Source organism: Balaenoptera ricei, chromosome 5 (assembly GCF_028023285.1).
Source record: "Balaenoptera ricei isolate mBalRic1 chromosome 5, mBalRic1.hap2, whole genome shotgun sequence".
NCBI classification, from domain to species: domain Eukaryota; kingdom Metazoa; phylum Chordata; class Mammalia; order Artiodactyla; family Balaenopteridae; genus Balaenoptera; species Balaenoptera ricei.
Window position 1 is genome coordinate 52,708,421 of NC_082643.1, and position 14,406 is coordinate 52,722,826.

At 38.4% G+C, this 14,406-nt stretch overlaps 1 protein-coding gene across 1 annotated transcript in view; it reads right to left on the reverse strand.

Moving 5' to 3' along the window:
- The window catches only part of LOC132366225 (alpha-fetoprotein-like), a 38,709-nt gene that overhangs the window by 10,259 nt on the left and 14,044 nt on the right, over positions 1-14,406 (reverse strand). The window contains exons 8-12 of the mRNA XM_059923824.1: positions 11,587-11,798; positions 9,985-10,117; positions 8,242-8,339; positions 5,817-5,955; positions 3,161-3,387 (exon numbers count right to left, since the gene is read on the reverse strand). Of these exons, the coding sequence (XP_059779807.1) occupies positions 3,161-3,387; positions 5,817-5,955; positions 8,242-8,339; positions 9,985-10,117; positions 11,587-11,798 (809 nt within the window). The remainder of the gene's footprint in view (positions 1-3,160; positions 3,388-5,816; positions 5,956-8,241; positions 8,340-9,984; positions 10,118-11,586; positions 11,799-14,406) is intronic.

The following is a 14,406-nucleotide window of genomic DNA, read 5'->3' on the forward strand; positions in this document are numbered from 1 at the left end:
TATTCAAAGTGAGAAATACAGGCTACTTCCCATTGGAATTTTGGTGGTTTTTGTCTCAGAATATATTCCCCCACAGATAACAGTATTGCTACGATGCTGAAATTCACTAACCAACCCATAAAAGCATAGGACAGCTTCAGTCCCATGTTACAGAAACTAACCATCATGAGTACCTACACAGTGAGATTACCCCATTTCCCAGCACCCACTGGGGCTTCTATGGTCTGGCCTAGGGGATTCAGCACCCCAAGTGGCCAAAGCTGGTATAGGAGGGGCACTGGTTTTACTGTGAGTTCATGCAAAATCTGGACTTCTTTTTCCTTCCAATGTCATAAAAAGTGCACAAACTTTGCAGTCAAACTTACTTCGGCTCAAGTTAGGACCTCCACTCACTAGTCTGTGTGACGATGGGTAAGATACTTAACCTCTCTGACCCTACTCTATAAAATGAGAATTTGAACACCTACATTGCAAGGTTTTTGTGAGGACCAAAAATAATACTACATTAAAGGGCTGAGTACAGTAACTGGCATACTGCAGGCACTTATAAATAGTGTCAAAGATAATATGAATAATTATATTAATTATTTCATCAAATTATGGCAACGATAATGAATAATTATAGTAATAGCACAACTTGCAACTTTCGTTTCAAATTATTGGTTGCTTCCAACCACAGTCTCCCTTCTCCCTGACTCCCACAATAAATGGTACATTGTCACAGCTTCTCACCTACTTATTCATTTGTTCACTCAGCAAATAATTGATGAGCATTTTTATAATTTCCCTGAGGGTCTGAGCTGTAGACTTAACAATAATAGAGAAACCTAGTGGAGGAGGTAGGAAGGCTCCCTCATATATACCCTTCTTCTCTTTCCTCACAAGCTCTGGGATTCCAATTGTCTTCATGGTTTGACCCCTCCCAACCCCTCTAGTCTCAGCCCCAGAAGTTTCTCTCCCCTCTCTCACCTATGCCTCAGACACACCCAACTATTCTGCTTTCTCCTCTGTCCTGCTGGGTCAGCTGGTTTCTGGATGCATGTCCCTAGAGGCACCAGTAGAGGGAACACTTGCATGACCGCTGAGCTTCCAGATCAGGTGGCAGCTGCTTACCTAAAGCACCGGGAGCTCAGCTCTGTGCTCTGTGACGACCTAGATGGGTGGGATGGGGGGCTGGAGGTGGGAGGGAGGTCCAAGAGGGAGGGGATATAGGTATACATACAGCTGATGCACTTCATTGTACAGCAGAAACTAACACAACACTGTAAAGCAATTATACTCCAATAAATAAACAAACAAGGAGAAACACTTTCACTGTACTGGGACAGGTAAGGGGAAAAAAGGGTCCCATTATGAGAATGCAGGTCTGGGAGTGAGATTTGGAGCAGAGGTATCAGCAGGTCATGGTACCTTTCCTTGACACTCCAGATATGAAGGCTGCCTTTTCTACAGCTGGGGACTCTGTGCCATTTGGAAGCTAGGCCCCCCTCCCTTATAACGACTTGCCACATACCTGTGATCTGCTTGCAGTGGATTTCTCTCTCCTGTCCATTTCCTCACACCCACCCAGCCCATCCCCCGGATCTCTCTACCTATCAACCCAACTGCTGTTTTAAAACATTTCCCCTAATTCTATTCATCCCTTTAGTTTTAAATTTTTTAATTTACCTTTTAAAATATTAGATCCTACTTTTAATCCTCAACACCATCAAGTTGTTTCCAGCTTTTCATTTCAATGATATTAATCTTTTATTTTCATTACATTTATTCACCCTTTCATTTAAAGCACATTCTAGTCTTTATATACTATCTTAAGTCTTAACATTTCAACTCTGTATTTTTCTTAATTGGATTTTAAATTCTTTTCCTTTGAACTTCTATTCTCTTTATTTCCTCTGTCTTATTCCATGACCTCATTTCTGCCTTCTCTTTATAATCCTGCTGAATTTTGTCTTTCCCCTCCAGGAGCTCCTTCACTTGTTTTTTTTTTTTTTCTTTTTTGTGTGTATGTGGACTTATGCTATGATGATCAGTCAGAACTATATAGGGGTGAAAGCCATGGAGAGAACCCCTACCACTTCCCAGGAAACTGGAGAGCTTTGTCCAGCCCAGCCCTTGACTCCCAGTATGTATCCTCCCAGAATATTCTAGAAATCTCTACATTAGCTGTCTCTGTGTTATTGCTTTCTCCATACAGAAAACACAGTGAATTCACTAGAACACGGATGCTTCCTAATATTTCACAATTTTCATTATCTAGCCCTTACATGAAGAGTTTCAAGTATTAAAAATTATCACCAGCATTATAACCCTTTGATTAGGGCACACTAACAGCTACGTGTTGGTAGTTAAGCATATGTGCTTTGAGCCAGGTAGCTTGGGTACAAATTCCAGTTCAACAACTTATTTACCTGTTGCATGATCTCATACCATTTCTTCTTGCCTCCTTAGCCTCAGTTTCCTCACAATCAAAATGGGGTAATAATAGTATCTACCCCCTAAATCTGCAGTAAGGATTTGGTGAGATGACATACATAAAGGGTGCCTATCTATGCCAGAGAATTTCCTCAAGAGAAAGCAAAGCCCGAACTCTAAAAATAAAGTATTATCTTCTCACATCAGCCTGGGCTAAAGAAAGAATGGCTAACTAAGTGTTACAATGGTTTTTGGAATGTTTACTGGAAAGGTTTACAGTCTAGTTTGTGATCAGCTCACCTTGGGAACTGAAGAAAGGACCTCAAGGGTCCGTTGGCTTATGAATTTTAAGTACTGTGATAAAACAGAATAAGTGACAACCTTGCGCTTGCTGACCACGGGAATGTGTTTATTCCCAAGGCAACAAAAACTTTGCCTCATTTGGCAAGGTGATACTGTTGGACTAATAATATTTAGACTCTCCAAGAGCAAGTCTTAGAGTAAATAAATTAATTAGAAGTAAGCTACCAACCATTTCTAATGACCTTGGGGGAGAAGGAACCATGAGGACGAGGACCTGCTTTCTCCCAAGGGCAGGATCAGGGGCATGTGAGGAGGGTGTGAAGAGTGGGTGGGCACTAAAGGGGAGCTGCCCCACTGCCAGGAGGTGGAGTGCTTTTGATGCATTGTGTTGATTCAGGGTAACCAGAATATATATATTATATATATAAACAAAGATCCTTACTTTTGCTTTTCGGTTTGTAATTCCTCCTCCTGAGCTCTGCACAAGTCCTCATTAAGGTTGACGACTTGGTCACAGGATAAATGTGGAGAAGTGTAAGTTGCATCTACTTGCAGATCATCAAAGCAAGGCTTCCTGAAGGCATACGAGTCATCACAGCAGTGACCCACGCCGGCATTGATAGACTCTGCCTCGTGTCTTCTGCATAAAGCTCCAAGAATTAGCTTTGCCTTCCCCAGAAAAGAATTGAAATAAGAACCATAAGGTTTGTGGTCATTAATATTATTTTTTGTATCCATAGAAAAGTATTCTCAAATTCTAGTGTCTGCTCATTTGGCCTGGATTTCACTGTCTGGGAAAGAGCAAGTGTCAGGTGAGGCCTGGTTCTCAGCCTTGTCCTCCTCTTCCTGTCATCCTCAAAAGTGAGTTCCCTTGGACCCCACCTCCCAATTCCTCCCCAGTGTGCCGTTTATAGACCAGTGTTGACTTGAGGCAGGAGTTTCTTATGCTCCATCCAATTGAAATCAAGTCTCAGGTCAACATGACTGCTAATTTGACCCAGATGCAAGACTGATGATTGCACTTCTAGAAAAGCTCAAATCCAATGTGTTTCTGTGTTTTATAACTGGACATCTGTAACTACCGCAGAACTTGGTCTATGATAAATCACCTATAAACACTTGTTGAATTAATGAAAAAGTGAATAAATGAATGGTGAAAGGAATCCCTGGATCTTATTTCAGTTGTCTCCTTCCATTTTCTTGTCTCCTTCTGGAACAGTCACCTTGCCTTGCTCCCAGGGTGTGTCTGATACTTATCCTGATGTTGGCTGCAAGGCTGCCTGTATTCCCCTCTGAGTATAATGACCACACAAATTCCCTGTCACTTATGTATGTGGGGATGAAGTGACTGAAACCAGTGAGCAGCAACATTTAATTTATGAATTTATTGAAGTAACCAAAGAGATCACTTAAAAACAAGGTTTTAGGAACATAAATCAAGAGTTCCCCAAGGAAGGCATGATTAGATAATAAAAATTTATAATAAACTAAAAGGAAGACAGAGCTGGATAATAAAAAATTTTAAATCTGTAACCAAAACAACTATATGTTATCAGAAAAAAAGACTAACTTAGCATAGAGGAGATGCTCTACCAAGAATATAGGACAAAGAAAGCTGTCACCAAACAAGAATTCAGTAGCATTAAAATATACCACTTGAGAGAGACCTAGAGATGAGCATCCAGGTCCTGGAGTGATGTTCTCCATTGCTAGGAGGGAATAATTCATATCCCTGGAAGAAATATCCCTCAAGACCATCCCTGCCTTTCCTCTGATTCCATTGGCATGAATACCCATATCCTACTTCAACTTCCCAAGTAATGTGATTCAGGGAAAAGTGTAGCCTAGTTATTAGACCCAATTATTCTTGACATTGAGAAGACATTTCTCACTGTAAATGAATACCTGGTATTCTGTCTAATGAAGGTAACACTTGTAAGTTTGATGTAAGATAACAGAAAATATAAATATTTGGTCTTTGACCCTGGTTCCTGACACAAAGGTCCTGGTATGCTTATAAATTGCTAAGTGATAAGGGCATTAGGAGCAGCTTTTGTTCTAATGAGATGACTCTGAGTGAGCTCCTGGGGGGCTCCTGGACGGGGGCTGGTCTCCAGAAAGACCGAGCCATGATTAGAAGCATGGAATTTTTAGCCCCACCCCCATGCTCCAGAGAGGGGAAAGAGGCTGGAATAGAGTTAATAATTGGTCATGTCTATGTGAGGAAGCCTCCATAAAATCCCAATAGTATGGGGTTCAGTGAGCTTTCAGGTGAGTGAACACATCCATGTACCAAGAGGGTGAGACACCCCAACTCCACAGGGAGTTCCTGCACTTGGGACCCTCCCAGGCCTCACCCTATGTATCTCTTATCTGGCTGTTCTTCTGCATCTTTTTCATATCCTTCAATAAACTGGTAACTGTGTTTTCCTGAGTTCTGTGAACTGCTCTAGAAAATTAATTGAACACAAGGAGGGGGTCATGGAAACCTCCGATTTCTAGCTAATCAGTCAGAAGCACAGGTGACAACTTGGAATTGTGATTGGCATCTGAAGTGAGGTGGGAGCAGTCTTGTGGAACTGAGCCCTCAACCTGTGGGATCTGATGCTATCTCCAAGCAGATAGTGTTAGAATTGAGTTAAATTGTAGGATTCCCAGTGCTTGCTTTGGGGAAAAAAAAAAAACCCACACATCTGGTGTCAGAAATGTTGTGAATATGGTAATTCTGTAAGAGTAAAGGAGAAACACAAGAGGAAATTGGGTGGTTTTTTCCTACACTTTTGATTAGTATGAATTAGTCTAAAATCAGCAAAATCGCTTTTGTTGACTTGAAAATCCAGGGAATAGACCTTGGGATATGATCCAGGCAAAGGTCTGGTGAATCTGACATCCCCAGTGTTTACAAAGTGATAGTCTTATCTCTGCTGCTAATCAAAGACAGTTGGCATGAACTGACCAGAAATAAATTCTCTTAAGGACAGAATTATTAGGTTCCATTGACAATTCATAGACATGTCCACCAACATGAGACTGATTGCTGGGGCTTGGAGTTCAGAACTTTTAACAACAGACAAACATGCAGTCGAGGGTGTGCTTACCGAGTTCTCCATGCAAGCAAACTGTTGCTTATCATTCAGTGGACAACATTTGGTGGCAGCAGCTGCCATGTTCCTCGTGAATATAACCAACTCCTGAGCAGATAGTTGTGGGGCTTTCTTAGTATAAAGGACTATGAGCCTGAAAGAATAATTTCCTCTTATTCCTGGCAATGGCAATGTGCCCAAAATGAAGAATTCTACAAAGTCTTCCTCAATATCTGACATTGTCTCTGATGTGGGATGAGCAAGTCATTAGATTGGTTTTAAGTCTATCCTTTTAGTTCTTGACCCAGTGGCTCAATGGCTTATTCAGTATACCTGGAATTCCCTTTCCACCTCACACATTGCTCCACTCTGATCCATCTTCTTTCTACTTATGAAGGATACTGTGATAGCTAATTTGGATGGCTGCAAAATCAGACTCATAGTCAACAGCTTCTGAAATAAATATATGCACCAGCCATTAAAGCATCTATTGGTTGTCTACGACGTGTAGGAATAGAAGCTACAGCAACGATCAGGAAACATGTCCTACTCTCATGGTCTCACACCCCTGGGGGTGTGAGGGAGATAGAGGAGTACAATCAGTGTAATGAGAGGAATAGAGAATGCTATAGGTGCACACAGAATGACATCTAATCCCATCCCAGGGAGGTCAGGTAGGCTTCCTAGAGGAAATGACATGTGAGCTGAGATCTGACAATAACTAAAAATGAGCCAGGTGAAGGGGAGTGAAAGTAAGAGGGGAGCATTTAGAAAGTCACTGAGTGTGATTTTTTTCTTAATTAGGGGGGACTGGGAATTGGAGAGAGGAGAAGGAAGAAAGCTTAACTATAGAATCAGATTTACGTTGTTTTTAAGATAATTATGGTTGCTATATAAAGAATGGATTGGAGTGGGCAAGAGGCAAAGTGAGGGAAGAAAAGTCCATGCCAGTAATTCAAGTGATGGCCTGAACTAGGAGAGTGGTAGTGGGAACTGAGGGATATGGAGAGAGATTTTAATGAGAAAGACTCTGCAGAACTGAATTTGAGGACAACAAAATATCAGAATCATTTATTGCATTTATATTATAATGGAGTTAGGGGAAGAATTTAGCTATAACATCTAATGAAATAGTCAACCTAATCCAGTGCTTCTTCAAGTGTGACCCCTGGATTGGCAGCATCCCCTGGGTACTTGTTAGAAATAAAAATTCTTATGCCCCACCCCAGATTTACTGAATCAGAAACTCTAGGGGTGCGCTGTATTTAACAAGTCCTCCAGGTAATTTTGATGCACTCTAAAGTTTGAGAGCCACAGTCTAATCCTTAAGCTAGACATTAGCAATTAAACACAACAGTAAAAAAATAATAATAAGCCAAATATTCTAAAACAAGAATAATTTTTTTGGATCCATTATTCTGGACATTTAATTTAAGCTCAATATTATGGGACATTATATCAAACTGAACTTTTCCTCAATACTCTGCTTCTTTTTTTTTCTTTTTTTTTTTTTTTTTTTTGAGTAGAGTTCCCTGTGCTATACAGCAGGTTCTTATTAGTTACCTATTTTATATCTGTTTGAATTTTAAGATCATTTTATCAAAACACACACACACACATACACACACACACACACACTAAACTGTTTGGACTTTTATTGAAATAACATCCACAAACATGTAGTGCTCTCCACCTGCTTTTCTGCATTCAGTTGTATATTTTTTTTTCTGAATTTTTGAATTTTATTTTATTTATTTTTTTATACAGCAGGTTCTTATTAGTTATCCATTTTATACATATTAGTGTATATATATGTGATGAATTGGGAGATTGGGATTAACATATATACTCTGCTTCTTAATAGACCATTACAGTAAGATCTTAAAGATAACTGAAAATTGGCTTTTTTTTTTTTTTTTATATCTTAATCTTTGAAATACAATGGGATTTACCAGGCTCTCTGCACACAAAGAGTTACGTGTGCTCCCTCTGACTAAGGTACCTATTTATCTCTACTCTTAATGGTGAAAATACTGTATTTGCTATATTGACCTGACTTGAAACTGACAAAGAAAACCTAGATTAGATTTCTGTTGCAGCCTTGACTCCAAATTGCATGCAAAGCCCCAAACTAAATATCCAGGTGAAGGGTAGAGGGCTCCTATGGGATTGCAGAAGGGCAGTCAGGGTCTGCTGGCTCCCTGACCTCTGGGCATTGATTGGAATCTGGAAACTGGCCTAAAAAGCAATGTAAAAGCACCCAAGGTTATGTGGACAACTGTCTTATCAAGACAAAGATAGCTAGGTTAATTCTGAACTGAGTTTTTCCTTGGCCTCTGAGATTTTAAGGTTGACTATAGACTCTTAGCAACTCTCAGCAGCAGAAGTCAACAAAAACTCACGAACAACCATAAATCTGGACAATATCTTGGAAGCATACCTGTCATGGAAGTTACTATCTCCTAATTTCTCATGTAAATCACACTGATTTTTCACATGCTCATGGCTTTCACGAACCACTCTTTGAAACATCTCTTCCTGAAAAATAAAGATAATCAGTGTTTATCTAACGTTGCAACAATATATCTTGAGGTAAGATTGCAAAACCATCTTCTGTAATAGTTTAATGTGACTGTTTTACTAAACCCAGGGTTTTATTTACTTAGTGAGTTTGGAAATGTTGAAACAACACATTTTGCTGAAACAGGAATGGCCATGTACTTTGTGGAGAAAAAAGTGGGACAGCAAGATTGATATTTAGTTTCCTGTAGTATGAACTCTTTTATGGGCTTCAATGGCATATTTTACAAGCATAAAGCTAATCATTCATCAAGCCAAAAAGAGGTCCTTAAAAGTAATTTATAGATCTAAGTTTAATTGATCAGAATGTGTGTGCGTATGCGTGCATATTGGTTATTTTTAATAATACAGCATTTTTATGTAAACAGTACAGATATAGAGATATGGATGTAGGTATAGAAATATAGATACATATTAAGAAGTCATGGTTTAATAAAAACAAGTACCAGACTTGAACATAGTAAAGCACTCCACAAATACACGTTGAAGGGAATCACATGGAATTCTCAGAGCTAAATGAAAGTTCAAAGAATTCTTGAACAGTGCAAATAAAATTCCAGTGGGAAGATACGAGTGACCTTGCAGACTTAGCTCTTTGGTAGGAGCACTGGTTATCTTCTTAAGTAATCAGACCCAGTCCACCTGATCCTAATAAACAGTATTTATTATAGTAAAAATTTTACCCGATTGGCAAACTGTTTGCCTGGATTTAACACTTAGCCTTGTCCTTACTGCCTGTGTGACATTGGACAAGTCACATGAACCTTCTGAAATTCAAAACTCTCATCTATAAAATGTAGCTAGTACTTATGCCATTACCTATCTTACCAAGCTGTCATGAGAATAAAATAGGACACTTGTTGTAAAGTTACTTTGTAAACTCTAAACATCCATGCTCCTGAAAGGGGCTATTACCATAATGATGATTGTGGAGTCTACAGGTGATGCTATGAAAGGGTGCTAACTTACAAAAGACTAAGTCGCCTTCATTTAGCCTTCTCTCCGGGAACAGGAAGATGCTAGGTGTACCTGCTTGAGCTCAAACAGGACAAGAAATGCCTTCGTCCTCCATCCCCACCTCTCTATAAATAAGTAAGCCACTAATTAGCATAACAAAAGCCAGAACCACCTGGCTCCTGGTAAGCTGTGGATAACAGATCCTCTGGTCAGAGATTTGTAAGGCAACCGGCTTTTTCCACGTCAACTACACAACAGGAGCTGCTGACTGTGAACAGTATGATTTCTGGCCAGAGATAGGGACAGTTTCCAGGCCTGCTTGGTGGAAACTGTCAACCTTCCCCCACCCTAATAGGCTATGCTTCCAGGCTACCTGCTACCATGCCAAGCAAACTTTAAAGAGAAGATTGCACAGAGTTGTTTTCATAAAACACAGAATCTATAATGCAGTGACTCACACAGAAAGTTGCTGCTGTATAATGATGTGGCCTTTGGTTTAGACAGAAATCAAAGTTTTTGTGTAGTGCTTGCAGTTAGAAAGAACATGCATAATCATCTTACAAAAGTACAGCACTACTAACAGCACTGGACTTTTCCCTATGTTTGCAATCACTTATGAGAAACAGGTTTAAAAAAAAGAATTTACCCCATGACTATAGCATTCCAGAGGATTTTCTAATTTACAGCATTTTCCCAGTAAGTTTTGATATAGTGTATCCACTCTTAAAATCACTGGAACTGCCAACTCTGGATGTCTTCTTGAATATTCATAAAGAAACCTGTAAGCACATGAAGCATATTAGAAAGTAAACACTAAATTTCTGAAGCCATAGTTTTCTTTCAAAAGCCAACTATGACCATGAAATTTATTCAATATTTTAACTGACTTTAGGTATTTGAAAATCTTGGGAGGCTGGCAGGGAAGTTTTATTGGTTATATTTTGAGATAAGGAAACCAAATCAATAAAATTACGTGATTTTTCCAAAGTTACACAGTAGTGAGTGGCAGATTCAAACTTGAACCTAAAATATCCTGATAAGCTTTAGTTCCTGGCTCAGGGTCTCTCCTTACTTTTACTAGAAATTCATTTCAAGTGTTTGCGTGAGAACATTTTCTTGATGATCTTTGAGGCTAGATTTTATAAATATTACAATTTTTTTGTAAGACTGTGCTGACTAGGTATTAAATAACCACCTTCCCCTGTTTTCCACATAAGCCTTCAAGCATGAGTTGTCCATAAGCTGCACATTCTTCTGGGTTACAAGAAAGAGAAATTTGGACTCTAGAATATTTTCAAAGGAATCATAGAATTACAGAAGGGACATCTGAAGTGATCTTATCCAACTGCCTCAGTTTACAGTTGGAACCCAAAAGTCTGGGGAAATTAAGTGGCTTGAACTGCATTTCAAAGCTGATGCATGACCAAGCTAGACTGGAACTCACGTCTCACAACTCATAGTCTAACGTAATTTCCACTAGGAAGTTGTACGTATCAACTTTTTCAATACTAAATGCAAGTTTAGGGATAAGTGAGTTCAGGTAGTGACATTTACTTTTACAAGCCAGTGTCAAATGTAATTTCAGAAATATAGCTAAAGTCAATCTACAGAAAACTTTGAGAATAATTCAAATTCTTATGTTTTGTTAGAATTTAGTTTGCTTCAAATAATACTTCACAAAGTGACTTTGGAATTATTTCAATTACTCAGTAATATTGTCTTAATATTATAATATATTGAAATCAGTTTGCTTTATGCCCCAAATAATTTGCACTTCTGAATGGACACCAGAGATGTTAGAACTCCATCTCTTTAATCTTGAAATGCCACACTATGGCTTTGATAGTAGGCATTAAATTAATTAGAAGAGTTGGCCAGGCAAACCAATCTGAAAGCCATACTTAGGGATGACTAAGTCCCTCAGAGCAAAGCTTGCACACACTTGACGCTCACCATGTTTTTTTAAATTCCTATATTAGATGTCAACATTTAAAAATCAAGAGATTTCCGACTTCTCTCAAAATGCAGTTGACCCAACGACCCAAAGCCTACATTCCCATATGGTAACAAGTAGCTAGAGCCAAATAGTAGCTGCAACCTTGGACTCCACAAGGCATCTCCTCTCAGCCATTTAACCGTTCACTCACATCATTGGCTCGCCTCTATCATCATTCAAGTTTGCAACCTCTCCCAAAGAATCCATAAATACAATATCCCATTACTAAGATTTTACAAAAAGCCATATTACTCTTGTAGGAAGTCATCTTGTTTGTCAGTGAATTGTTTGCATACAAACTGGTCTTCTGTAAACCTGCTAAGTGGCAGGGATGAGAGATCAGGTTTGTCATTTTCTGAGTTGATAATGCATTCCCCTCGGAATGGTTCTGGCAGTTCACAGCATGGAGTGATCTTGCTGGATAGTGTAGCCTGTTTAGAGCAGGTATAGTTCATAAGCTGGCTCTATAAACATAAAAGAGCAGTTATTTTTGATGACTTCATTCTGAACTTATTTCTTTTTATTGCTATTAGTAGAAAACCAGAGAAAAACTTGGCATCTTATATTGCTTTTTCCATGACAAACTGAGAGACCAAAAAGGTCATTTATAGTGACTCATTCTAATAAGAAACCTTCTCTATTTGATGTTACTCAAGTGTCACAAGTTCTTCTAACATCTCTTAAAGAACTTAAAGGGAGACAGACTGTATTATTGTTTTCAAGTTTAGCCCAACAAAATACAAATGAAGAGTTTTATTACTTGCTGCTGTTGTTATCGTTCTGGGATCCCAGTTTAGAAAACATTTTGTCTCTGTCATTTTCTATCTACATTACTGTAATATTACTATAAAACTTACATATTTACTTATATATACACATACAAAAATAAGTACATGTGTGTATGAACAAGCTAGTCTCTATACTTAAGGAACTCACAATCTAGTTGGAGAGTCAAATAATTAAACAACAATAATAATGCATTATAAAATAAATTGTTAGAGAAATGTACGTATTATATTTTGGAAGAAAAAAGAGAGACTGGCAATCCAGACTGGATAAAGATCAGAGTGAAGATCTTGAATGGTTTGAGTCTTGAAGGACAAATAGAAGTTAGTTGGAAACAAATGGAGAGGAAAAGCTTACTAGAATTATCCATCTTTATATATAAAGAGTCTTAGAGGTGAAGAACATGGCATATTTGGGAAATGATATATAGGACATTTTGAGCTCATTGGGAAAATTTAGTTGAGGTTAAGATTAAGGGATCAGGAGAGAAGAAGAATGTACTGAAGATCTAGATCTGAGAGTGGTAAATTGAAGCTGCATTGTGAGGTCAGGCTGAGACCGATAAGGGAGAGTGTGTCCATTAGTTAAGAGACGAGCCTGCTCTTGGTGGCTTAATAGGATCCAGTCGTTTCTTTCTCAATAAAGTCCTATTGAGAAGGGGAGGTGTATTGTCTCTGGGCAGTAGTTCTGAGAACCAGGCTGACAGAGGCACTGTCATCTTCAACTTGTAGATTCTAACATTGACCTCAGATTGGGGGTTTTGGACAGGAGATTTTATAGGCCAGGCCTAGAAATGACATAAAGCACTTCTGACTAGGCTCTACCTAGTTGTGAAACTGGAGTAAATGTCGTTTTCCAAGAACTCTGTCTTGGAAAAGAACAGTAAATTAAATAGTCCCTTTGCAAAACTAATTACTTAAAGGAGAAAACATATATACATGGGGGGAAAGGAGGTATAACTACATAATTGATGTTTTTAGTTATCAAATAATAATATTGTCGTGTAGAACTCTATATTTCTAAATGAGAAAGTGCTAATGAAGGAGATTTTTTAAAGGAAAATGTATATTTTAAAACCTGACAAAAATAAGTACAGTTGATTCTCATTATTCACAGTAGTTATAAACACTGAATTCGTGAATATTGAATCATCTGCCCTAGAGGAAAGACAGAATAAGTTTTCTGCAAGTCTCTGGCCACATTTTCGTCAACAGATCAAGACATAACCTAATTTTGTGTATGTTTCTGTCTAAAACACCTTATTTAATATAGAGTACCTTACCCACAGTGGTTACATTCCAAGACCCCCAGTCAATGCCTGAAACTGCAGATAGTACCAAACATTATATATACTATGTTTTTTCCTGTACATACATACCTATGATAAAGTTTAATTTATAAGTTAGGGACAGTAAGAGATTAACAAAAATAGCTTACAATCAAATAGAACAATTATAACAATATACTGTAATAAAAGTTATGTGAATGTGGTCTCTCTCTCTCTCTTTCTCTCAAAATACCTTATTGTACAATTTTAATGCCTTTTCCATCTAAACTAAGCACTTATCATGCACTGTGGCCAAAACTTTCGCAGTTTGAGGTGTGACAGCAAAACTAACATGAATTTCTTTTTCCTTCTTCACAATTTCACAGATAAAAGATTTGTTCTTACCATTGATCTTAGCAACCTCAGCATTTGATTTTTTTTTTCTTATTCCTATTAAGTTGAGAACTTTCACCTTTCCACTTCAAGGATACACTTTACAGCTTCTCTTTGGCAGATCCAAATTGCCAGCATCACTACTCTTGTGCCATTGTTAAGTAAAGTAAGGGTGACTTGAACACAAGCACTGTGATCCCAGGAGAGCCAATCTGATAACCTATATGGCTGCTGAGTGACTAATCCCCAAGAAACGCTGGACAAAGGGATGATTCACATCCCAGATGAGATAGAACAAGATGGCACAAGATTTCATCATGCTACTCAGAATGGTGCACAATTTAAAACTTATTAATTATTTCTGGATTTTTCTGTTTAATATTTTCAGATGAAAGTTGACTGTGATTAACTGAAACCTCAGGAAGCAAAAGGGGCAATAAGGCGGACTACTGCATATTGGTGATTTATTCACATTGAACTCATAGCCACCAGCACTGTTCTTCATGCATGAACAAAGCTTATCTAAAATACATATTCTAAAATAGAACTACCATACGACCCAGCAATCCCACTACTGGGCATATACCCTGAGAAAACCATAATTCAAAAAGAGTCATGTACCGCAA